This window comes from Phascolarctos cinereus, unplaced genomic scaffold, assembly GCF_003287225.1.
Source record: "Phascolarctos cinereus isolate Bilbo 61053 unplaced genomic scaffold, phaCin_HiC Scaffold_726;HRSCAF=1367, whole genome shotgun sequence".
NCBI classification, from domain to species: Eukaryota; Metazoa; Chordata; class Mammalia; order Diprotodontia; family Phascolarctidae; genus Phascolarctos; species Phascolarctos cinereus.
In genome coordinates this window covers 353,148,658-353,173,855 of record NW_027556098.1, presented here as the reverse complement: position 1 = coordinate 353,173,855, position 25,198 = coordinate 353,148,658, and the positions used below count along the sequence as shown (strand labels likewise).

Sequence of the window (25,198 nt, the reverse complement as noted above, 5' to 3'; positions counted from 1 at the left end):
CATTACTCTGTATGATAGCTCTAATTGTTACCAATTTTCCTTATGCTGAGCTGAAGAAAGGAAAGAAGAAATAGGATTTGTGTGCCTGTTTACACTCAAGGAGTAGCAACAAGAGAAGGGGAATAAGCATTTATATAACCCCTACTAAGTGCCAGACACTATGCTAAACATTTTACAGGTAGCATTTCATTTAATCCTCATGACAACCCTGTGAGGTAGGTATGTAATTATCTCCATTTTTCAGTTGAGGCAACTGAGGCAAACAGAGGTTGAGTGATTTGCCCCGGGTTACACTGCTAATAAAGTTTAAACTCAGATCTTCCTCACTCCAGGCCCAGTGCTCTATCTATTGCTTCTCTTAGCTGCCTAGGAAGCCAAAGACTGAATTAATTACCTTTCTCTTTCAGCCAGGTGCCAACCCACCCACCAGCCATGGCCTTATCAATCAACATCTCTTCAACCCAGGTGACTGAGTTTCTGATGATCTGCTTCCCAGGGATGCAGGACACACAGCACTGGCTGTCAATACCACTGACTCCCCTGCTAGTGTTGGCCCTGGGGGCCAATGTGGTGCTGTTGCTGGCTATCCAGAGAGAGACTTCTCTGCATGAGCTGATGTATTACCTGTTGGCCATCCTCTCCCTCTTGGATGTCATCCTCTGCCTAACTGTCATCCCTAAGGTAAGGCTCTTGATTTGTCAGCTATCACACATGTCACTATCTTACTGACATGCCTGGCTTTACCTGCTTAATCACTGTCATCCCCAAAGCCATTTGTCACCATAAATCTCAAGATCCTGCAATATTACCAAAATCTCGAAGGTCATTCAGTCACCATTCTCCCCAAAGTCATTTAGTTGTTCTCTTCCCTATGATTACTCATTCTTTCATGCCTAATCCATTACTGTAATTCTACCACTGATAGTGTCACCATTATCCCCAGGGTCAGTCAGTCAGGGTTATATCTAATCATTCACATGGTCATTACCAATCCCAAAGTCATCAACTCAACATCATTTCTAACTTCTTTACAGTATCTCCAAGTCCAGATACTTATTCAGTATGTAACCACTGTTATTTCTCAAAATAAGTTTCTTGACATGTTGTTTTTTATATCATCATAGTTTTCTCTGCTGTCCCTTCCCCTCTTCCTCACAGAGAGCCTTCCCATAGAAGAAATAGTACTTTTAAAAGGTGTAGGATAAAGAAAAAAGGAGGAAAAAATTAGATTCAATTAGATATTAGTTCTTGGATTTTTAAAGGTACTTTTTGGGCTCTTCGTATCTCAGATCAACGGTGTCAAACTCAAACAGAAGTGAGTGACCACTACATGTTATATAAGTGTCCCTACAGGCATATATTGCCTTAGAAAGCCACATATTATTTATGTTTATAATATTTTAATTATTTCATGAAATATTTCTTAATTACATTTTAATTTAGTTTGAGCTTTACTAAGGAATGTTACAAGTGGCTGTGTATTTGACACCTCTATCTTAGACCGTTCAGAGAGCTGACGTTGCTATATCTTTACTGCATAATTTATGTTTTGAAGAGGTCTGAAAGGTTGTGAAGATTAGAGAAAATGTCTAGTGCTCTATCTGGATGGCCATATGACCCAGAGTTCTCACCACTGCTTACACAGCCTAATTCTCCTTAAAGAACAGGACCAAAAACAAAGTTATTGTCCTAAGAAGCTGGAAGAATAAATCTTGAGACTCAAAGAATCAGAGAATTTGAGAGTTGGAAGGGACTTTAATGTTTATCTAGTTCATTGCATATGAAATATTGAAAAGATTTCAGTTTTTTAAATTTAATTTCAAAAATATTGAAAAATATTTTCCCTATTGCACATGAAAAAAATCTCCTTTATGACATGCTTGATAAATGGTCATTTTCTTTTTGATTGAACACCTACACTAATGTGGAATCTCTGACCCCCACCCCAAACCAATCCACTACATTTTGGTATAGCTCTAGTTGCCAGTATCTTTTCCCCCCACTACAAGTAGAAATTTGCCTCTTTTAAACTTTTATTTCTGCCCTCTATGGCCAAAGAAATGTCTTTCCCCCCAGGAATAGCCATTCCAATGTTTAAAGATATCTGTTGTACCTTTACCCTCCTTCCTTCCCCCCGCCCAGGGTCATTCCCTACTCTCAATTTACCCTTTTCTAAGAGAGCGGTAGAGAAGAGTAATATGAGCAAGCTGATGATATTATTACACTATTAACAATAATGTTAGGAAGATAGGGTAGTGTAGAGGGAAGAGCACTCTATCTGGAATCAGTACACCTGGGATCAGATCTTTACAGCCCCTTCACTGCAACATATAATCTCAAAGAGTTTCCTAGAACACTTAGAGGTTAGGACTTGCTATGTTCATACAGCTAATATGTGTCAGAGATGGGAACCTTGTCAGACTTTGAGGTCAGCTATATGTCCACTATCCCATGCTGCCTCTCATACTACCCTAACACTTCTCATAATGTCATTATGTCCTTGAGTAAGTCACCTAGCTTGCCAGTTTCTTCAGTGGTAAAATATTGGGGTTGGAGTTGGACTAGATAATCTTGAAAGTTTCTTGCAGCCTCCAATATTATGATACCATGAATATAGCTCAATCCAAGGTCACAAAGACTAGAAAGGTACAGGGCAATGGAGATGTTCAGATTTGGAAAGCTTCCCAGTACAGATAAATGTATAGTTGAGTTTTAAAAGAGGTGATGGTTATAGATAGGAAGAGGAAAGAAGGGAGGGAATAGTGGAGGGACAAAGACTAAATCCTGAGGGATGGGAATTAGCAAGTCAGATGAAAGGGAGAGAGAGAAGACTGGACTGGGTGGGGTTGAGGAGACATTTCAAGGGAAAAGGTGAAGTAAAATTAGAATGTATTGAAGTGCAATGTTGGTTTAATCTAATGGACAAGAGGGAGCTACTGTGGCTTTCTGACCTGTTGTTGGTGCCAAAATATAAGAACAGTACTTGAGGGTGATGATTCTGGCAGGTCCTGCTCATCTTCTGGTTCAACATGAAGCCCATTAGCTTCACAGGCTGCTTTCTACAGATGTTTGTCATGAATACCTTCCTGCCCATGGAGTCATCCACATTTCTGATCATGGCTTATGACCGCTACATTGCTATCTGTCATCCCCTGCACTACCCATCCGTCATTACTGAGCAGTTTGTGGTCAAGGCTGCCATATTCATTATCTTACGCAACCTACTGGCCACATTGCCCACTCCAATCTTGGCTGCCCAGTTGGACTACTGTGCAGGGAATGTAATAGAAAACTGCATCTGTGCCAACATCTCTGTGGCTCGACTCTCCTGTGGGGATATCTATCTTAACAAACTCTACCAGTTTGTGAGTGTCTGGTGCCTACTGGGTTCTGACTTAGTGCTCATTTTGCTTTCTTACTGCTTCATCTTGAGGGCTGTGCTGAGATTACAGTCTGGAGGAGCAGCCACAAAGGCTCTTAGTACCTGTGGTTCCCACCTGATCCTCATCCTCTTCTTCTATACACTTTTGCTGGTCTTCATCTTTACCAATAAAGCTGGCAAGAAGGTGCCTGCTGAAGTGCCCATCCTTCTCAATGTCCTGCACCACCTCATTCCACCACCTCAACCCTATTGTCTATGGAGTTCGCACTCAAGAAATCAAGCATGGCATCTTGAAATTGTTGAAGTACCGAAAGTGAAGTGCCAGGCTAAAGTTCATGCTTCTTAGGGCTCAGGGAGATCTTGGAATAGTTGGAGATAGTCTAATCTGCAGACTCTAATCCCCTATGCTCGTCTCACTGTGGCTCTTCCACCCCACTTCCACTCTGACTTTTATCATTATTGTCAAACTGACTCCTCACCTGTCCTGACCCCTTTCCATTCTCAGTTATCTACTCAACTAGTATTGATAATGACCATATGCATGGCCATATGCTAAGACCGCAATTCAAACCCGCACAAGTCCTGTGATAATTGTCTTTGTCTTACTGACTACTTTTATCCTGGGCATTTTGTGAAGAAGAGGTTTGTATTTAATTTAGATATGTGTAAATATTCATTGATATTGGGGAAACTGGCAGGCAGAAAACTAAAAGGAAGCTAAAGAGGTTGAAAGATAAGTTCAAACCAGTGCTTTCAGCTTCTACCTTCATTGAAATTCTTTGCTTTTCTGCTAGTGAAGAGTGGGTGTTGTCATTCTATTTCAACTTAGAGAATAAGTAATAAATGAGAGAAAGATTGGAAGACATGGAGGAAAATGGTTTGATGTTGATGTGGACTGGCAGCATATGCCAGAGTAGAGAGCACTTGTTTTGGAGTAAGATCACCTGGCTTCAAATGCTGTGTTACCACTTCCTTGGCGACCAGCAAATCTTAAGAAGAGAGTTCTAAACAGCAGCACAAAGACGAAAGGAGATTTTATGGCCTGAGGGATGCTGAGTGAGAAAGGTCTGGGAAGGACTATTTAGAGTCAAGAACTCTCCAATTAAGACACATACTGAGGCAGAAAAAAGCTGGATTCTGTAAGCACAGTTTGTACTGGTAATTTGCTAACCTGTAACATAATTTGTTCTGAAATTCCTTACACTATTGTAACATAGTTTCTTGCATATTCAAGTCTAGTACATTAAGCATTTCTCAAATACCTACTATGTGCAGGACACCTTTCTAGAAGCACAGGAATTCAGAAATAAATGGAAAAATACCCCCCCTCCCAGATTTTATTTTATATAATTGAGTATAAAGCCAATATTGATTTATGACAGGGGAATCCTCAATTCATAGGAGAAATAGGGGGCAAATACTGTGGCCTTCAGTTTGTAGTTCTGGAAGTAAAAAGCTCAAGGGTTTGGTAGTGGCTGAGAACCTCTTTGTTTTTCTTTAATTTCAGGAGTCAGATTTTAGGGAAACAATGCATTGTAGCTATCTTTTCATTTAAACAAAACAAACATGGGTTTTAAAGAATATACGTAACTTTCTCTCTCTTCCTCCTCTTATTCCCTTCATTTATTATAAGCAATTATAACATCCAGAATTATAAGCACATTTTAGGAGATGCTGTGAACACAGTGCCCCATATGCCAGGATATTCTCTTAATCTCTTATTCAGGAATATGTGGAACATTCCCCTGCAATTTCTGAAGCTTTCACAACATGAGGGATGGCAAGAATGCAATTCAATTCAATTTAGGTCAACAAAATTCAAGCACAGCACACCAGCGGAAGAAGTAGAGGATTAAATTTTCTTTCTAAGATCTCCCACAGGGCTGAATCAGAGGGACTGGAAAGTCTTTAGAAATCATAATCAGAACATTCTGGGGTCAAGGAGGTGGAAAGAAAAATGAGATGGTTGTGGAAGGATCCTATTTATTGGAACCTCTGAGAGCTCCCAAACCACTTAGATTACTACTTATCTAAAAGGGCTAAAAGAATGTTATTCTGCTGCTGAAATATCTTTTCATACATGCCAGGAGGTCTTCGTTTAGTCACATATCCTGAAATCCAGTTACAGCAATTAATGATGTCATTGGTCCTCTTTGAAAATGAAGGACAAACAACAGCATTATTTCTCCTTCACATACTCTTAGTCCTAGGTAAACCAGACTATAAGGCTTTCTTAACATTCAAAATTCTATCTCCTACCTCTGTTCATTCCCAATGGTTTAATTGACCTCTCTTCTCACTATCCCCTCTTAGCGTCCTAATTTTTCTTCAAGACTCACCTCAAGCATCATGAAACCTTCCCTTTTTTCTGCCACTTTACTCTATGCCACCTTTTTCTGTGTACATGTTGTAAAGGTTCTATGAGTGTGGGGATTCTTCCTTCCCCCTACCCCACATCCCTGAAGCTTAGCAAAATGCCTTGCAAACATTAGGAACTTAATAAATGGTTGTTGAATTAAATTCACCTTGTGATTTGGGTAGTGAATTATTATCTTTATTTAATAATAATAGCTAACATTTATACAATGCTTTAAAGTTTTCAAAGTACTTTATAGATATTATCTCATCTATCCTTACAACATCTCTGAGAGGTAGGTACTATTATCCTCATTGTATAAAGAGGAAACTGAAGCAGAAAAAGGTTAAGTGACTTGCCCAGGGTTACATAGCTAGTAAATGCCTAGGACAGGATTTGTCCCTAGGTCTTACTGACTCCAGGTCTGGAGTGCTATCCATTTGGCCATCTAACTTTTTATCTTATTTCATCTAATACTTCTAACAGTCCTCTGGAGAAGATGATAAGAGTATCAGTGTTGAAATGGAAATTATATTTTAAAGAAGATAAAGTGACAGTTAATAGGTGTTGGAAACAAGGACTAAAATTTAGGCTAAATAGCCTCTCCTTCAATTCCTGATGTAGCTTTCCTTTCCCTGACTTGGAGCAATGCTAGCTCAGGCAGCCTGTGTGATCATAGAAGCTCAGAATTGGAAGGTCAGTAACTGAATAGGAATTCCCTCTACCATACTGCCATGTGAGATAATATCTTCCCATTTTACAGATCATGATGTGGGGATTTAGGGAAAAACACAAAATTTAAGGGATAGAAAATGGTTCTGAGATGAAGTAGCCCAACACTCCTTTAACATATGAGGAAACTGAGGTATAGAGAGTGCAAGGATTTACTTATTATTACAGTGCCAAAGGGTAGTGTCAGAACTAAAATACAGGATTAGACTCCCAATGCAGTGTTTATTTGTTTGTTTTTGTACTACATCATATAGCTTTTCCTAAACTGAATAAATTGGTCTAGGTCACACAGATAATATGATCATAGATTTAATGCCACAAGGGAACCTAGAGGCCATCTCCTCCAATCCCCTTATTTTAATAATATGTATTTGTGGGAGTGTGCATCCCAGGTTCTAGAACTGATGTTACAAAACAGTGGTTCTTACCATACTTCTTCTTGAGTAAATAGTGTATCTAAAAGTAAATTGTGGCTGCTGCATGGACCTGATCTCAATATTGATTGGCATAGAAGCTTTAATCTGCTCCATTTTTTCTCACCTAGACTGGTTCTCTTTCCTTTAGGCAGTTTGGTGGCCCTCTCTTCCTAGAGGATTTGTATTGGTATTGATATTGGTATTATATTGGTGATAGACTTAGTGTGGACACCTGATTAACTTTAGCCCTACCTACAGCTCAGGACTCCTGAATTCAAGTGACCACCAGGTACTGACTGATTGTTTTTATAAAAAAAAATATATTATTTATTTATTTTTACCATTCCTTTTTTTTTTTTTCATTTTTGAGTTCCAAATTCTCTTCCTCCCTCCCAACCCTTCCTCCCCTGCATCCACTGAGAAGGCAAGCATTATGATAACAACTAGGCAAGCAGTATCATTACCAGTTAGACTGATTGTTAATAAGGAGGGCACAGGTTGGTGCTCAGGACCTAAAATACTAGAAATTGAGATCCTTGGAGCTAGAACCTTGAGAGAAGCAGTTACCCACATCCTCTTAGGATCCCGAACTGCTATTGTGAGGATGAAGTGGGAGCCACATGAAACTCAGGCCTTGGCTGCAGCTCCCTTAGCCTTAAGCCTCAGCACAGCTTGTAGAATGAAAGAGTAGGAGGGGAACATGAGGATGAGGCCAGACTCTAGCAGTGTCCATCCTCTTTGCAAATTGTAGAGGCAGTTGATTGTAACATTACAAGATAGTTTGGGTACAGATAACTTGGCCCAGATACAATTCTCAATGACATTGGAGTGGCAGTAGAGCAGCCTGAGAGGATGGGTATGGACACAGTGAGGAAGGCATTTTAGGCTCATATCAACATGGCAGCCTTGGCAACAAATTCATCTATAATAATGGATGGATATTGAAGGGGATGGCAAATGGCCACATATCTGTCACACACCATTATTAAGAAGGTACAAGACTCCATGGCCAAGTATTTCATAATATACATCTGGAGGAAATAGGCAGAGAAGCTGATAGGTCTGAGGTCAAACCAGAAGTTGAGTAGGTCCTTGGAGATGACAGTGAGGCAGAGCACGATGTCCAGCAAATAAAGCAGATTGAGTAGGTAGTAAACGGGCCCATTCAGAGCGGCCTCCAGACGATGATTAGGAAGGTGGCAATGGCCCCCGTGGCCAGGAGGAAAAGTAGTCTCAGGGGTAGGGACAGCCAGTGCTACCAGCTTGGAGATCTGACAAAACAGTTCAGGAGAAACTCAGAGGCCTCAGTTGTTGAGGAGCTATTGCTAGGCAATACCGTGGTGTGGGTTCTGAGGGTTCAGCTTTCCTTTGGATCTAAGCCTGGAAATAGGAACACACAACATTCTAATGGAATGAAGAACTCACTCAATGTCTCTCTTCCACTCTTCCCAAGGTTCTCACCAATTTTTTTCTTCTTTAGTATCAGGGGAAGATTTTCTTTTCTTTGTTGCTCAAGCTATCCTCTCCATCTCTACCTCATCTATAATGTTGCTCGCACAGTCATTCCATTTCTTACACATTATTTTTAAATATCTCCTGCTGTATAAATTCCTTAACTTTAACTACATTTGTTTCCTATCGAAGAAAAAAAAACAGAAAAACCTTTTCTCTTGTACCTTTTGCCCCCAAAATTTTAAGCCTTGTTCTCTCTCTTTCCCTTAATTTCCATTCTCAGGGCAAAGGAAGGTTTTGGGGAAGAAAAGGAGAGTTCAGTTTGGGACATATTAAATTTGAGGTGCTGGTAGGCTGTCTAATTAGAGATCTCCAACAAGAAGTTGTGAATATGGGAGGTGAGTCTCTGGGAGAGATTAGGGTGGACATAGAACTGAGAATAATCTCCATAAAGGTGATGGTTGATGCCATGAACTTGAATATGAGACCACCAATGGGGAGTAAAAAGAAAGGAGGACCAATAGGAAGGCATACCCATAATTAAGTGACAAAAAGAGAATGTGGTATGAGAACAGGGAAAAAGAATGGTTAGAAAAATAGTAGGACAACAATTTGAGGGTATTGTTCTGGAAGCTGAAAGGATAAAAGCATAATAAGAAAGAATAGTTTACATTGACAAGTGTAGAAGAATGTTCAAAAAAGAGGGTAGAAAAAAAGATTATTGGATGTGTTGATTAAGGAAAGCTTCCTTAACATATAAGAGAGCAATTTCATTAGTATAATGCAAACATCAGATATGCAGAAATTGAGGAATTAAGAAGCCTTTTAATGAAGGTGGAAGAATAGAGTGTAAAAGCTGTCTTGTAACAACATTAACTGAAAACTGGCCCTGTCACTTTCTGGCAAAGAGGGAGAAGTGGCAGCAGTGTCAGATTTTATATTCTTGGGCTCAAAGATCACTGCAGATGGCAACTGCCATGTCATTAAAAGACCTTTGTGCCATGGAAGGAAGGCTATGGCAAATTTGGACAGCATGCTAAAACACAGAGATATTCCTTGCTGACAAAAGTCTGTATAATCAGAGTTTTTCTTTCTGGTAATAGTGTATGTAATGCATGGCTATGAGCGTTAGATTGTAAGGAAAGCTGAGCACTATGGAATTTGATGCTTTTGAATTGTGGTGCTGGGGAAAACTTTTGAGAGTCCCATGAATATCAAGGAGATCAAATCAGTGAATAATTAAAGAAATTAATTCAGACTAATAATAGAAAGACAAATACTGAAGCTAAAGCTTAAATACTTTGGCCACATAATGAGAAGGCAGGACTCACCGAAAAGATCCTGATATTGGGAAAGATTGAAGGCAAAAGGTAAAGGGGTTAGCACAGGATGAGATGGATAAATAATGTCATGAAAGCAGCTCACATGAGCTTAGATTTTAGGAGTCATTTAAAAATAGAATGGCCTGGTGTGCTACGGTCCATGGGGTCACCACGAGTCAGACAGGACTGAAGGAATGAATAACAACAACAGTACCAGGTCTTCCTCTTCCTCTAAGTTCCACTGCTCCCCATCCCCACCCACCATATACATTGAAAGAAAAAGAAAAAAAAAGATTGTTGTAACAAATATGCATAGTCAAATCAAATTCCTGCATTGATCTTGTCCAAGAATGACATTCAAGATTGTGAGACTTATCATCTCTCAATAAAAGGTGGATCATACTTTTCATATGTACAATGCTTTTGTTATTGTGTACATTCTTCTGGTTCAACTCATTCAATTCCACAGCAATTCACTCACAGTTTTGATGATATTGTCCCTTTCATCATTTTATACAGCTCAACAATAATCCATGATATTAATATACCATAATTCCTTCAGCTATTCCCAAATAGCTGAACACCTCTTTTTTGTTTAAAAAAAATGAAAAACTACAAAAAGAGCTATTATAAATATTTTTGCACATATAAGTCCTTTTCCTCTTTCTTTGATATTTTTGGGGTATAGGCCAAGAAATATTATCATTGTATCAGTCATTGAAATTCTAAATTACTCAAAAGAATTTGATCTAATAATACCATTAATGGTGGGTACTGGAAAACTCAAGTGAGCTAAAAGTATTTATTGGTCATATTTCAAGGGCACAAAGAGGTGATGATATGTTATATGTAAGAAATTACTTACAAGAAGCATGGTAAAGGAAGTCATCAGAAAAATATATAACAAAAATGGTGGGCTGGTGATAGTTATGAGGAGAGATTACTAATTGAAAGGCCATGTTCTCTATTAATATGTATACAGTGTTAAAAGGTCTGGAAGACAGGCCCTAGTAAACTGTGTTGACCTCATGTCACGAATTTATACAAGAACATGGACAAGAGTTACAGGCCCTTATCATCTCACATTTGGACTATTTCAATAAGCTGTTGGTTGGTTTCCCTGCTTTGAGTCTGCCTACTCCAGGCAATACTCCATTCAGTTCTCAAAGTGATCTGACTAAAGACTAGATATGATTGTTACCTCCCACCTCCATTCAATAAACTCCTGGTCTCCCCATTACCTCCAAGGTAGAATATAAAGTCTTCTGTTTAGCTTTTAAGCCTTGCATGATCTCATCTCTTCCTGTCTTTCTAGTCTTCTTATTCCTTACATTCCCTTTCCTTCTATGTACTGTACTCTGCAATCCAGTGACACTCACCTCCTTACTATTCCTTGAAATAGAAACTCCATTTCCTCACTCTGGGCATTTTTAATTCCTATCCCCATGCCTGCAACTTTCTCCCACTATTCCACCTGTACTTTCTAACTTTCCTGGATTCTTTCAAGTGTCAGCAAAAATCTCACCTTTTGTAATCTCACTTTTCTGTAAGAAGCCTTTTGCTCTCTCCCTTAATGCCAATGCCTCCTTTTAATTGATTATGTACAATTTATCCTGTATATATCTTATTTTCATATTGTCTCCTCCCATTAGATAGTAAGCTCCTTGAGAGTGGGAACTATCTTTTACATTTCATTGTATCTTCAGAGTTCGTCACAGTGCCCAGTACCGAGTAGTGTGGCAGGAGAAAGATGAAATGACTGAGGAAACAAAGGTTCCAGCTTCTGAGCATATCACTTTATTAAATAATGCATGCCAATTACATAACAGATTGGAATCAGTAGCTTTCTTCAGTTTTGTCGCTGGACCCTAACTATAAGAGGAAAAAGATTTTTATATGTTAAAAACATTTAATCAAATAAGGCCAATTAATTAAAAGGAAACAATTAACCAGAATAGATTAAGTAATGTGATTTCTAATTGGAGGAAAGATTAGGGACTTTCCACATTAAAGACGGAGAATGAACAGGTGCAACTCCCTAAAATCAGAAAAATAGATGTCCCATTCCCAGCAAGTATCTGTGAACAATCATGGGAAAATAGAAACAATAATGGATTGATCAGTACAGGAACAGTTTTCAGATAAGACATATGGGTTCCTTGATGTGTACAATTGTGATAAAACTTCTTGTATCAGTCTTTGGATCTGATTGGGTTTTTGGTCAGCATAATCTAGATTTTTAGTTAAGGGTCTCTAAGCAGCAGGTAGAGGTGGTTCAGCTTTCCAGTCATGCAGGGCTAGGTTCAAATAATAAAATAAGGTTTTCTTCTAATTCCCATAATTGAATGAAGTTTTCTCATAATATGTAGATTGGACTAGAACTAGCATTGAATAGAAAGGGAACTAAGCTAGCTCCAGAATTAAGTCAAAAGATGGAGTCAGTGTGGGTCACTCAGTTCCCACAATCAACCACTTGCTCTTCTAATCCCTTCAACAGTCATTTAATAAATGCATGTTGATTGACACAATGGGATGGCAGGTATGGATTGCTTATTTTACATTATTGGAATGCTCATACTGATGAGATCCTAGATAAACTGGAGCGCTGTAATAAGGTAAAATGGCTTAATCATTAGAGTTATCTTAAAGTAGAATTGGCTACTTCAAGAAATAGCAGATTCCTCCTCACCAGAGATCTTCAAATGAAGGTTGGTTGGCCCCTTGTCAGGCATTTGGTTGAGAAGACTCTGTCAAATATAGATGGATACTGATGGATGCTATTTTCCCACCAATGTCTAACAATCTATGATTCTGTGATCCTACTGTAATTACTAAGTAGTTGAATTCTTTTTTTATTATATGTAACTCTAATGTGATTTGGAGCAGAATACATCTTCTCTATCTCATAATTTGTCAGGTTTTTTCCTGTCCTATCGAGTATACTCATACCTACCAAGCTAAGTAAATTTTACCAACATATGACCCTTTCAGTCTCCACCACAATTCATCCTACAGTAGACTGCTTGGGTTAGACCCTACATGCACCCTAGATGGACAAACGGGTTGAAGCATTTCTGATTTTCTTCTCAATTTTCCTCCACTTCAATATATTATGTTCCCCCTCCCCCAGTTAATCACTTCAGTGATTCCCTTATTTTTCCCAGAGTCATTTCTGTGCTCAAGCTGACAGTACTCATTAGGTATGGTCTCTTCTTTTCCCTTCATCTATTCAAATAATACCCAATTTTTAATTTGAGCTAAGTTGTCACCTCTTTCATGTGACCTTCTTCAATTACAACTCTTCATGACTGTTCTTTTTCTTCCTGAATTCTTCTTTTATTTCAATACAATACTACAAAGTATAGTTCTTAATCTTTCTCAAATTGTTTTATATGTCATTTTTTTCCCTCAAAGCCCTATCTGATTAATTGATGATGTATGATGGCCATCCATTCAGGGGTGGCAGTAACTATAGATTTCCAATAATTATTAATGAATGGGCATAATGATTAAATAAATATGGGGAGTATGCCCCACACCTATCCTGAAAATGCTTTCACAACCAATGTGCTTAACAAAATACATGGGATTGATAAAGACTTTCCTTGAAATGGGTAAGAAGTATATAATGTGTCAAAAATGTATGGCTGTAAGTCAATAAGTGTGTAAGTGTTTTACTATGTGTCAGGTACTCTGCTAAGGACTGTGTACGCTTATGATCAGTATGCAGGTCCAAATGGTTAGATTGCTCATTAAGTAGGACTATATTTTTCCCCTGTGGGCACATATTATGGAAATTATAATGTAAGTTGGGAAAATAAAATTCCTTTGAAAATATTTTACATATGAATACACACATTCAAAAATATGTCTATAACAAATAGTTCAAGCAACTTGTGTTCAATAGGAGTAACACTTTCCTACCCCAGGAGGATCACCCAATCATATGCATCACCAAATGGGTTTTCTCTAATGACAATGCTCACTCTTAGGACTAATTCAACAGAAGTTCTATGACTTTTGCGTGCCCCAGGAGAGACTCTAATTCTCTCAATTCTCCTTTTTCATGTGATAGGCCCTGAGGTCCCCTTACCATAGGAAATAGTATTTATGCATGGTCTCTATTATAAAGAAGAGTTCACTTGGGAAATGGTGCAGCCCAAATGTTTCAGAATGCTGGTATTGTCATAAGGAGTTCACCCTCATAAAATTGTTTGCATAGCCTTAGTTGTCCGCCTGTCTGGGTAGCTGTTTACTAAACTGGAGGGTTATAGTTTGAAAGCACAACAAGACCTCTGTAAGTATTCATGTTTGCTTGTCAAAGATTTTGGGAGATAGGAGATTGGGGATAGGTGCTGGGCTATACTAGTTCTCATTGATTTGCTTAATACAAACACAATCCCCATTCTTTGATGATGTCCAAGTGGACTCAAATATCACAGTGACTGAATGAAAAAAATAACTAGAAAGTATACCTGTAGAAGAGAAATCTAGAAGGAGATGTTAGAAATTTAAACTACCTCCTAACCCAGCCACTTGAGCTTGGAATAACAGCACTATTTTTTGCTTAGAAAGATTCAAATATGGAGAAATATTGATCTGGAACCATGGGATGACTGGGGGTCTGTCACACAATTAAATGACTCAGTAGGACATCCACAAATATATTCTTGTGTTTTTCTTTAGCCAGTAGGATCTCTGTAGGGATGGTCTCTGTGATATGTACTGAAATTATCATGGTCACAGAATAACAAAATTTGAGAATTGGAAAGGACCTCAGCAACCATCTAGCCGAACACACATGGAAAAGGAATCCCTACTATGACATACCTGACAAATTATGATGTAGCCTCTGCTTGAAAATCTCCAAAGAATAATAATTATATCCTTCTATTAGGATAGGACTTCCATACAGTGAGCTGTTTTTCATGTCCTTAGCCATTGAAACACCTAGGAATGGTGAAGGGAGAAGCTATGGTGTATAGTGAAGCGGTCACCATTCAGTTACTCCCTCTGCTCCCCTTACAAATGGGAGTAGTGATAAGAGAATCTGGTGGGCATGGTTGAAAGAGACAGGGTAATACATCTATCAAGGGCACTTTTCATACCCTTCACCAATGGGATGCTTTGGAGAGGGTGTGCCATGGTTATTAGTGAATTGACCACCATCCTGATAATGACCAGGCTGCATCATGCACCAATGATGCATTGAAATGTAGGCAGGGAAAGGTAAGGAAAGCAGGACCTCATGTCCAAACTTTTCTTTAACATCTGCTTTTATACAATTCATCCATCAGTTTTATCTTTGACCTGCTTAAGTAGTTCAAGGGATGTGACTGATGTCACCTCTTTTATTTCCATCTAAATTATAATTACATATTTTGAAATTATGAACTGAAACATCAACCAAATTATTATTTCAATATGCAAAGACTAGAAATAAGCATCATTTATAAAATTATGAACTTCAATTATTTTAATTACATATATTAAATTAAACATGATAGTAATAAAATTGCTTTGCTTATTCATATGTCCTTCAAAATTCATTCTGCTCTCTATTCTATATTTTTATGCTTTATTCATGTTCTTTCCTTTCTTTTTATTTCACTGATGTCACTACCTAACATCTCCCTCACCTACAGTAGAAGATATCCCTTAAATCAAATAAATACAGTCAAGCAAAACAAATCCGTAATTGACCGTGTCTGAAAACACATGTCAAGTTGAGTTAACAAGCATTTATTAAAGAATTGTTCTAAGTCTCGTACTGCTCATCTGGTGTATAACTTCTCTGTCAAAAGTTGGAAGGCATGTTTCATTGTTAGTTTTTTCAAGTCATAATTAGCTATTGATCAGAATTCTTAAATATTTCAAAGTTATTTAACTTTACATAATTGTATACAATAAATAGTTCTGGTTCTGCTCATTTTATTCTGCATGCAAGTTTTTCAGATTTTTAAAAACTTTGTTCTTTTAGCCATCTTTTATGGCACACAACTATTGATTTACATTTATGTCCCTTAATTTCATTGTCATTTCCTAGTTGATGAGTAATCTCTTTGCAGTTTTTTGTTATAACAAAAAGTTGTTATAAAAATATTTGTGCATATGGGTTTTTCTCTCTGTCATTGCTTCCTTTGGGGTATATAACTAAATATGGTATAGCTGGGTCAAAGTGATCCAACTTTAGTCAGTTTGGGGCTATAGTTCCAAAGTGCTTTCCAAAATGGTTTGATCAATTCCCAGCTCCATCAACAGTGAATTAGTATGCCTGTTCACCCAAAGGCCCTTAAGAAATTTGACATTTTTTCCCACTAATCTGTAAACGTCAATGAAATTTTGGATTTTTTTTACATTTGCTTTTGTCTTATTATCAGTGATTTGGAGCCTCTTTTCACAGCTTATTGATAACTTGAATTTCTTCTTTTGCAAGTTGTATGTTCATAACAATTCCCTGCTGTGATTCCAATAAATACCAACAAGTCAGGGATGGAAGGTGGAAAGGGCAGGAGCTGATACTTTTGTAGTCTTTTCTCCATATTCCCCATAAAAGCTATTATTTAAACCTTGATATACACTCTTTCTAACACATTCCCTATAAAAGGCCACCTACTTTCCAGACAATAGTTGGAGCAATCATAGTCCCTCACCCCCAGTGAGGTTATGAGAACATATGAGAACAGGTTTAAAGGGAGGGTAGAAAGGCACTGGAAACTTTTTTTTTGCTGTTACCAGTACCCTCACATTTTTTTCACTATGGGTTCATTAAGTCTTTCCCTTGAATTAGCATCAGGAAATAGTTTTAATTTAAAAAATTCACCAGCAGCTCAAAGATTTAAAAAAAAACACTTCATAAGGTGATGAGTCTCCCATGACTGAAGGCTTTCAAGGAGAGTCTACATGATGACTTAACAAGAGATGTAGATGCCTACTCATGTAGTTTGAAGTAGATGCCCTCTGAGATTTGATAGTTGTATAAAAAACAACTTTACTAAGCATTAGAGGTAACAGAAGAGTTTTAGAGCATTGCACAGCCTTGCATAGAGTGCTAAATGGTGCTAATCATTAAATGCTGATCCTCCTTTCCCCCAGTATCTGCTCCCTAGTTTAGCTCTGGAGTATTTGGCGACCATACCATCAATGGAGATGATTGTTCTATCTGGGATGCAAAAGCTGTAATTTTGTTCAGTAATGTTTACTGGGCCAGAAAGCAGGTAATGTACTAACCCAGACAACCAAAAAGTGGATACTTTGCGGTCTGGCCAGCTTGGCTGGGCAGAAGCTGAAAGAAGAGGAGGGAGGAAAAGACTAAGAAACACAGGATTTCAGAGTTGGAAAGGGACTCAGATGGCATTTAATCCAACTGTTATCTAATAATAATAAATAACAATTATATATGCTTTAAGGTTTATAAAACACTTTCCAAATATTATCTCATTCTGTTCTCATAACAATCCTGGGAGGTAGGTGTGTTAGTATCCCCCTTTTACAAATGAATAAACTAAGTTAAAAAGGTTAAAGGATTTGCCCAGGGTCACACAACTAATTAATGCTGGTGGCTGGATTTGAACTCAGGCATTCTTGATCCTGGGTTGAGTGCTGAATCCACTGCACCACCTAAGTATAAAGTTGGAAGCCCATTTATAGAATTCCTGACAGATGGATATCTAACCTCTCTGCTTGAAGAATTTTGGTGATGAAGAACTCACCATCTCCTAGTGTCTCCCATTTCATTGTAGGATAGCTTTCATTACTGGAAAAGTTTCCTTCCTGTTAAGCCAAAGAAAGAAAAAAAGAACCATGATTTAGGTGGTGTTCATATTAAAGGGGTGGCAATCTAAGGATGAATAATTCTCTTCTTTTTTAGTCAGGTCTTGAACTACCCACCAGCCATGGCACTGTCACCCAACTCCTCAACCCAGGTGACTGAGTTCTTGATGCTCTGTCTCCCTGGAATGCAGGATGTGCAGCACTGGCTGTCTGTACCGTTGACCCCACTGCTGATGCTGGCGTTGGGGGCCAATACGGTGCTATTGTTGGCTATCCATCAAGAGGCTTCTCTGCATGAACCAATGTACTACCTGCTGGTCATTCTGTCCCTGCTAGATATCATACTCTGCCTCACTGTCATCCCCAAGGTAAGATTCCTGTTAGAGAGCTACTCCAGAGGTTACTTACTACCTTTCAGAACCCACTGACACTGTCATCTTGAGATTCTTTTGTCACCATTAAGCCTAAGCCTGGTCATTTTATTCTGCCATTGTCTAGAGTTTTCAATCATCACCATCTCTGAGGTAACTCACTGTCCCTGTCACTCCCAAGGTCATATGGCTATAGTTGTTTCCAAAATCATGCAGTAAATTGAGCAAATCAACTTGATTTTCCATGAACATTGACTAGGCAATAACTCAGTTTATCACTACTACTCATGGACCCTAATAGTAGGCATATAGAAAGAGAAAGTAAAATCTTTGCCTTAAGAAACTGAAAATCCACATGGAGAAATCAGACAAAATTTTAAATTAAACATAAAACAAAAATCTCAATCCATAGCAATGAAAAATTATTATTATTATCATGTACTTATCTTTATTGTTATCTATAATATCAACAGCAAAAATCGTGGTGTGGTGAGCTAGGCCTGATTCAGTCTAATCCCTTGGTAGTTTAGGCCCAAAACTGAAATGATAAGAGGTAATCTTGAGGTTGTAGTTAAGATGTTTGGTGAGAGTTGAGGGCAATGTTACATCGATCTTGGTAGAGATTATGGAAATACTTTAAGCTTAGTGACTTGGGGTAGTTGCAGAATATAAGGAGAACAGTGTTTAAGGATGTGCTGTTCCTCCACCCCACCTCAGCTGCACAAAAAGAAGATCATATCCTTGATCTTGCCATCACCTACATATATGCCACCTTCATGTTCAAAAATTCCCAAATCCCCTTATCCAATCATAACCTATTGGCTTTCCATCTCTCCCTCTGCTTTTTCTTCCTGAATTCTACTCTTCATTTTCACCGTGATCTCCAATCCCTCACCTTGTAAATTTTCTCCTAAGCCATCTTGCCTACACTAGCCACTCTCTCCTCTTTTCCCCATCTTGACCCTTTGGTAAACCAATTCAACTCTATACTGTCTTTCCTTCTTGAATCTCTAGACCAGTTATCATGTTGCCTATTACTTTCCTGCCAAGCCTCATCTTGGATAATTCCTATGATTTCCCAGCTACCATGTATGCTGCTGAATGAAGATGGAGAAAATCAGGCAACCATTCTGACTGGATCCACTAGAAATTCTTGTTATATAATCTTAACTGGGCCTCACTGTTGCTAAACAATCCTTCCATACTTGCCTCATGAAGTCACTATTTCAAACCATTTTATCCCTCCTTAAAACTTTCATGGTTCCTACAGGAATATAAACAAAACACCTTTTATACAAAGTTAGATTCAAATAATTGAAGTAATATTTATTGTGCATGGCTAGGTATAGCTAATATAATAAAAATGGCAATTTTATTTAATCTATTTATGTAATACCATCTCAGTTAAATTATTAAAAATTATCTGAGTCAGAAAAAATAATAATAAGGTTTATTTGCAAGAGCAGAGGGTCAGGAACTTCAAGGAAACCAGGGGAAAAAGATGTGAAAGAATGAGATTCAGTAGTGTCAGACCTTAAACTATCTTATAAGGTGAGAGCAGTGTTGAAGTTTAAAACAGACAATTTTGATTATTTTAAATTAGATATTTCCTGTATAAATAAAACCTATGTAGCCAAGAGTAAAGGGAGTATAGAAAAATTTGGGAAAAGCTCTCATAGACAATCTCCCAGATAGAATGTGATCAGGTCAGAATATTACTTTAGAGTAGGAAATGATGAGCTGGCAGATTTAGAAAAATATGGAAAGACTTGGACTTATGAAAGAAGATGCTATCCACTTACAGAGAAACAGATGACAAATGGAAATAAGCATAACATGATCTTACATATATGCATTTGAGTGTATATGTGCATATATGAGTATATTTATGGATATCTATGTATATGTATGTATGAATGTATGTATGTGTGTGTATATATGTATGTATATGTATATGTGTATACATGTATATGTGTGTGTGTGTATGTCCATGCTTAATTGTAGCCTTTTTGGGGGGAGGGGAAAGGCTAAAAAAGTAAAGTAAAAACTGCACAGAAGAGGACAAAAGAAAATATACAAGGAAGCAAGGAAAAGATGGACAGTTTTGAAAATAATGTGTGATATTTATTACATAGGTTTTCTTGAAATGGAAATGTGTTGCTTTATATTAAATCCTGTCTTATGTTTTGCTGTGTACATGGCAATGTTTTTCTTTTCTTTTATTATTTTGCATTTAAATTTGAAATAAATTCAAATATAATAAAAAAAAAAAGTTCATGGTTCCTCCACTCCCCTTCAGCTTGACTAATATTTTACAAAAGAATGATTGAGGTTGTTCGCCATGAGCTCCATCTTCTGCCATCTTTCCCATCTCATATCACTTATATCCTTTCTGCCACTATCTCATCCCTCACCATTGTCTCATATGATGGGGTGGCCTTACTCCTTTCCAAGGCTAGCCTCTAGACCTGTTAAAGCAGTACTATTCCATCCCATTTCCTCTGACACATTGCCCCATCTGTCATTTTCTCTCTATCACTTATGTTCAATTTCTCCCTGTCTACTGGCTCCTTCACTACTGACTACAAACATGCCCATCTCTTCCTCATCCTCAAAAAACCCTCACTTCATCCTGCTATCTCTGCTAATTATCATCCTATATATCTTCTACCCTTCGTAGCTAAACTCTTTGGAAAGACCATCTACAACATGTGCCCTTACTTTCTCTCCTTTCATTCTCTTCTTAATCCTTATAATTTAGTTTCTGACCTTATCATTGCACTGAAACTGCTTTCTCCAAAGTTACCCATGATCACTTAGTTTCCAAATCCAATGGTCTTTTGTCAATCTAAATGTTATCCTATCTCTTTGCAGCCTTTGACAACTTTCATAAAAGTGTTTTCTCAAGTTTGGTTACCTTTGGACTCTTCTCAGAACAGAGCTTCTCAGGTCATTCTTTTGGAGTCATTAGATTTTTTTAGCCTTAGCTATTTCTGTTTCTGAAGTTCTCTGAATGAGGTGTGGCCTTCACTGTGGAACCTATTGTGCAAAGGTTGTGTAGGGTGACATCTTTAAAAGATTTATGAGAATCACCCCACCCTAAATGTTACCTGACACTGTTGATCACCCTCTCCTCCTTGATATTCTCTTATCTTTAGGTTTTCAGGATACCATTTTCTTCTGGTTCTCCTCCAACCTATCTGACTGCTTCTCAGTCTTCTTTGCTAGGTCCTCATTGAGATCTTGCCTTCTAAACTACAAGTGTCCCACAGGGTTCTGTCCTAGGCCCTCTTCTCCTGCTATACTACTTCATTTGGTGATTTTGTCAGCTCCTGTGGATTTAATTATCATCTCTATGCTGACAATTCTCAAATCTACCTATCCTGCCCCAGCCTCTCTGCTGGCTTCCAATATCATCTCCAACAGGCATTCTGACATCTAATGGCAGGATGTCCAATATATATCTTAGACTAAACATGTCCAAAATGGCACTCATTATCTTCCCCCCAAAGGGTAACACAATCATCCCAGTCCTTCAGGGTTGCAACCTAGGAACCATTCTCACCTCCTCACTATCTCTCATATCTAATCTCTTGCCAAGGCATGACCACTTCACCTTTGAAATATCTCTTAAATATAACCCCTTTTCTCCTCTGATGTTGCCCCTACTCTAGTGCAGGCCCTCATCACCTCATGCCTAGACTATTACAATAGCCTGCTTGTGGGTCTGCCCACCTCAAGTTTCTTCCCATTTCAATCCAACGTCCATTCAGTGACTAACATGATTTTCTGAAAGTGAAGGTCTAATCCTACCACCCTGACCATATTCAATAAACTCCCTATCATTTCCAGGATTAAATACAAAATTCTTTGCTTAGCATTCAAAGCACCTCCTACCTTTTCAGCCTTCTTATACCTTATTCCTTATTATTTACTCTGATTCAGTGACACCAGGCCTCCTTTCTTTTCTATGAACAAGACACTCAATCTCTCAGTTCCAGGCATTTTCTCTGATTTGAATGTTCTCTCTCCTCGACTCTGATTACTGGACTCCCTGAAGTCTTAATTAAAATCCCATCACTTACAAAAAGCCTTTTTCAATTCTCTCAATTTTAGCGTTCTAGTGCATTTCCTTTGTTAATTATTTCCCATTAATTCTATATAGGGCTTGTTCGTATACATTTATTTGCATATTGTCTCCTCCATTAGATTGTGAGCTCCTTGAGAGCGGGGACTGTCTTTTGCCTTCTTTTGTATCCTTAAAGCTTAACAGAATGCCTGTCATGTAAGTGCTTAACAAATGTTGATTGACTGATTGATTGCTTTTTGGCAGGTCCTACTTATCTTCTGGTTCAACATGAAGCCCATTAGCTTCACAGGCTGTTTCCTACAAATGTTCATGATGAATACCTTTCTACCCATGGAATCTTTTACCCTAGTTATCATGGCATATGACCGCTATGTTGCTGTTTGTCAACCTTTGCACTACCCATCCATCATCACTGAGCAGTTTGTGGTCAAAGCTGCCATATTTATAATCTTTAGAAATTTATTGGTTACACTGCCCACCCCAATCCTAGCTGCCCGGCTGGACTACTGCTCAGGGAATGTAATAGAAAATTGCATTTGTGCCAACATCTCTGTTGTTCTACTCTCTTGTGGGGATATTCATCTTAACAAACTCTACCAGTTTGTGAGCGTCTGGTGCCTGATGGGCTCTGACCTGGTGCTAACTTTCTTCTCTTACTGCTTCATCCTGAAGGCTGTACTGAAGTTACATTCTGTGGCAGCAGCCACAAAGGCCCTGAGCACTTGTGGCTCCCTCTTCATCCTTATCCTCTTCTTCTACACGTTGCTTGTGGTTCTGGTCATTGCTAATGTGGCTAGAAAGCAAATCCCTCTAGATGTCCCCATCCTTCTCAATGTTCTGCACCACCTCATTCCACCAGCCATCAACCCCATTGTCTATGGAGTTCGAACTCAGGAAATCAAGCATGGTATTTTGAAATTGCTGAAAGTTAAGAAGTGAAGAGCCAAGCTATATAATTCATATCCCTCAAGACTTAAGGAAACCTATGGATTGTTCTGAGCCATGGTCTAATCCTGGAACCTTTGAACCCTCATTCACTCTTTCTTTTTACCCCTAAACTCCATTTCTACCCATACCTTCTTTTTTACTCTCAAATCATTGATGATCAGTTACTCACTCAACCACTATGTGAATAGCCATATGCCAATACCCCACATCAAACTTCACAATTACTCTTTTAAAAATTGTTTCCCCCATTATCCATTGTTACATGGACATTCTGTGGACAGGAGGTCTGCGTAGTCAAGGTGTTCACAGATATTCATTGGTAATGGGAAGACTGTCAGTAAGGAAATGAATTTAATGGAAGTTGAACATTGGATGAAATATAAGGCCAAACTCATTGAGAAGAGAAGATTATTAAGAAAAAAAGAGAGAAATTGGAACAAGATTGGAAGAAACAGGGAAGCAATATATCATTAAAGAAATAATCATGTGACAGAAGTTTTAGATGTATATTCAAATTTAATTCCATTCAATAAATATTTTATTCATCATTTATGTACAGAAGCTATAAGTACTAGTCTACTTATTATTCCACATACATAATTAGTGCCTTTGCATTGGTTCTCCCCCATTCCTAGAATATGTGCTCTCCTCATTTTGCCTTATTAGAATACCTGCTTTCATTCAAGGGTTGGCTCAATAGTCTCTTTCCTCATGAAGCCTTTCCTGAATTACCCAGCTACTGTATTCCATCCTCAATCTCTTTTTCATTTTGAATATATTCTGTGTATACTGGTATATGTACATGCTATTTATCCTATCAGAAAGTAAGCTCAGTGAGGGCAAGGATGATTCTCACTTCTGTCTTCATAGTCCTAATACTTGGCAAAATGCCTGAGACAGGGTAGGCACCTAATGTTAATTGATTGGTTGTTCAGTCAGTGAGACATCAGTGGCCTGGCATTCTTGTAACTGACCAATGGCCTGATATCACAATTAAATACTTACAGGGTTATTGAAATGTGTTCTGGAAATTCTAGTGTACTTAGCATATGAAAAGCTCACGAAATTGGGGAGAACATTCATCAAAATGAGCAACAAACTTGTGATGGTTCCAAAGTGTTTGTGTTCATGAGGATTGTGTAGGCTCATGTGTAAAAGCTGTGTACTAGGTAAGACTACAGCTTTTTTTTTTTTTTGTAATTTTTCAGTTGGAATATATTGTTGAAGTTATATTGGAAGTCAACAGGAAAATAAAATTCCACATAGAAATAGTTGTCTCACATATAACAACAAACTGGCCAAGGAAAGCCTAGTCATAAGAGTACATGAATAATTGTTGAGCCAGCTTCTGGAATTTGTAATATGTGCACAAAATACACATGCTATCTTCCTAGAACCTAGCACAGTGCCTGGCACATAGTAGATCCTTAATAAGTGCTTATCAAATTGTGTTGATACGTTCAATAATCCTTGTCTATCTCTTCCTCAGGAGAAGAGTGGATACTGCCATATTCTTTCAGTCTATGGCTTTATCAGTATTTTTTTTAAATTTTTTTGAGAAGGTGAAAATCTTTGCCTGCAACCAGAAATGCAAACCTGCTCTACACTGCCTTCTAATTTGCTTCTTTAGCACTTGAGGGAACTGAAGCCTCTCATCACATTAGTGGAGTTCTTAGTTGCAGGTATCAGGCTCTTTAGAACAAAGAGCAAGGTCTTTCCAAGTAGTTAATGTTCTCAGACTTTGTTCTTTGCATTCTTCTTCCTGGTCCAGGAGTCCCCTTTGCCACAGACCTCACTTTAATTTATGGTGGGTATTATGTAAACCTTCCAATTTTAATCCTTGATGGCAAGACTGTAAGCTATAACCAGAATATTCTTGGGTCAAGAAGGTGAAAAGAAAGGGGAGATAGACTATTTGCTCTTTTTTTCTTCTTTCTCGTGGTTTCTCCCATTGGTTCTAATTCTTCTTTACAACATGATTAATGTGAAAATATGTCTAATATGAATATATATATACATATATATATATTGCCTATATTAGATTGCACACCATCATGAGGAGAGGGAAGGGAAGAGAGGGGGAGAAAATTTAGAACTCAAAATCTTATAAGAGTGAATGTTGAAAACTAAAAATAAATAAATAATTTCTGAAAAAATTCTTAAAAAAATAAAATAAAAAAGAAAGGGGATATAGAGGGGGAAGGACTCTGTTTATTGGAACCTCCAAAAGCTCCCAAACCACTTATATGGTTGGACTACTACCTTTCTAAAAGGGTTAAAAAATGTTACTTTGTCCCCCAAATATCTTCTCATGTGTGCTAGGAGGTCTCTACTTAGTCATATGTCCTGAAATCCA

At 38.0% G+C, this 25,198-nt stretch overlaps 1 protein-coding gene and 2 pseudogenes across 1 annotated transcript; 2 read left to right on the top strand and 1 right to left on the bottom strand.

Annotated features, from left to right (window-relative positions):
• The first annotated feature begins 432 nt into the window (after positions 1-432).
• On the top strand, positions 433-3,699 carry LOC110200569 (olfactory receptor 56A4-like; annotated as a pseudogene).
• Positions 3,700-4,755: 1,056 nt separating this feature from the next.
• LOC110200538 (olfactory receptor 56A3-like) lies at positions 4,756-11,107 on the bottom strand (annotated as a pseudogene).
• Positions 11,108-17,555: 6,448 nt separating this feature from the next.
• LOC110200570 (olfactory receptor 56A4-like) lies at positions 17,556-22,833 on the top strand. Its single transcript, XM_020975931.1, has 2 exons — positions 17,556-17,801; positions 22,138-22,833. Exons 1-2 carry the CDS (start codon positions 17,556-17,558, stop codon positions 22,831-22,833), a joined length of 942 nt encoding a protein of 313 aa, XP_020831590.1.
• Positions 22,834-25,198: the final 2,365 nt, after the last annotated feature.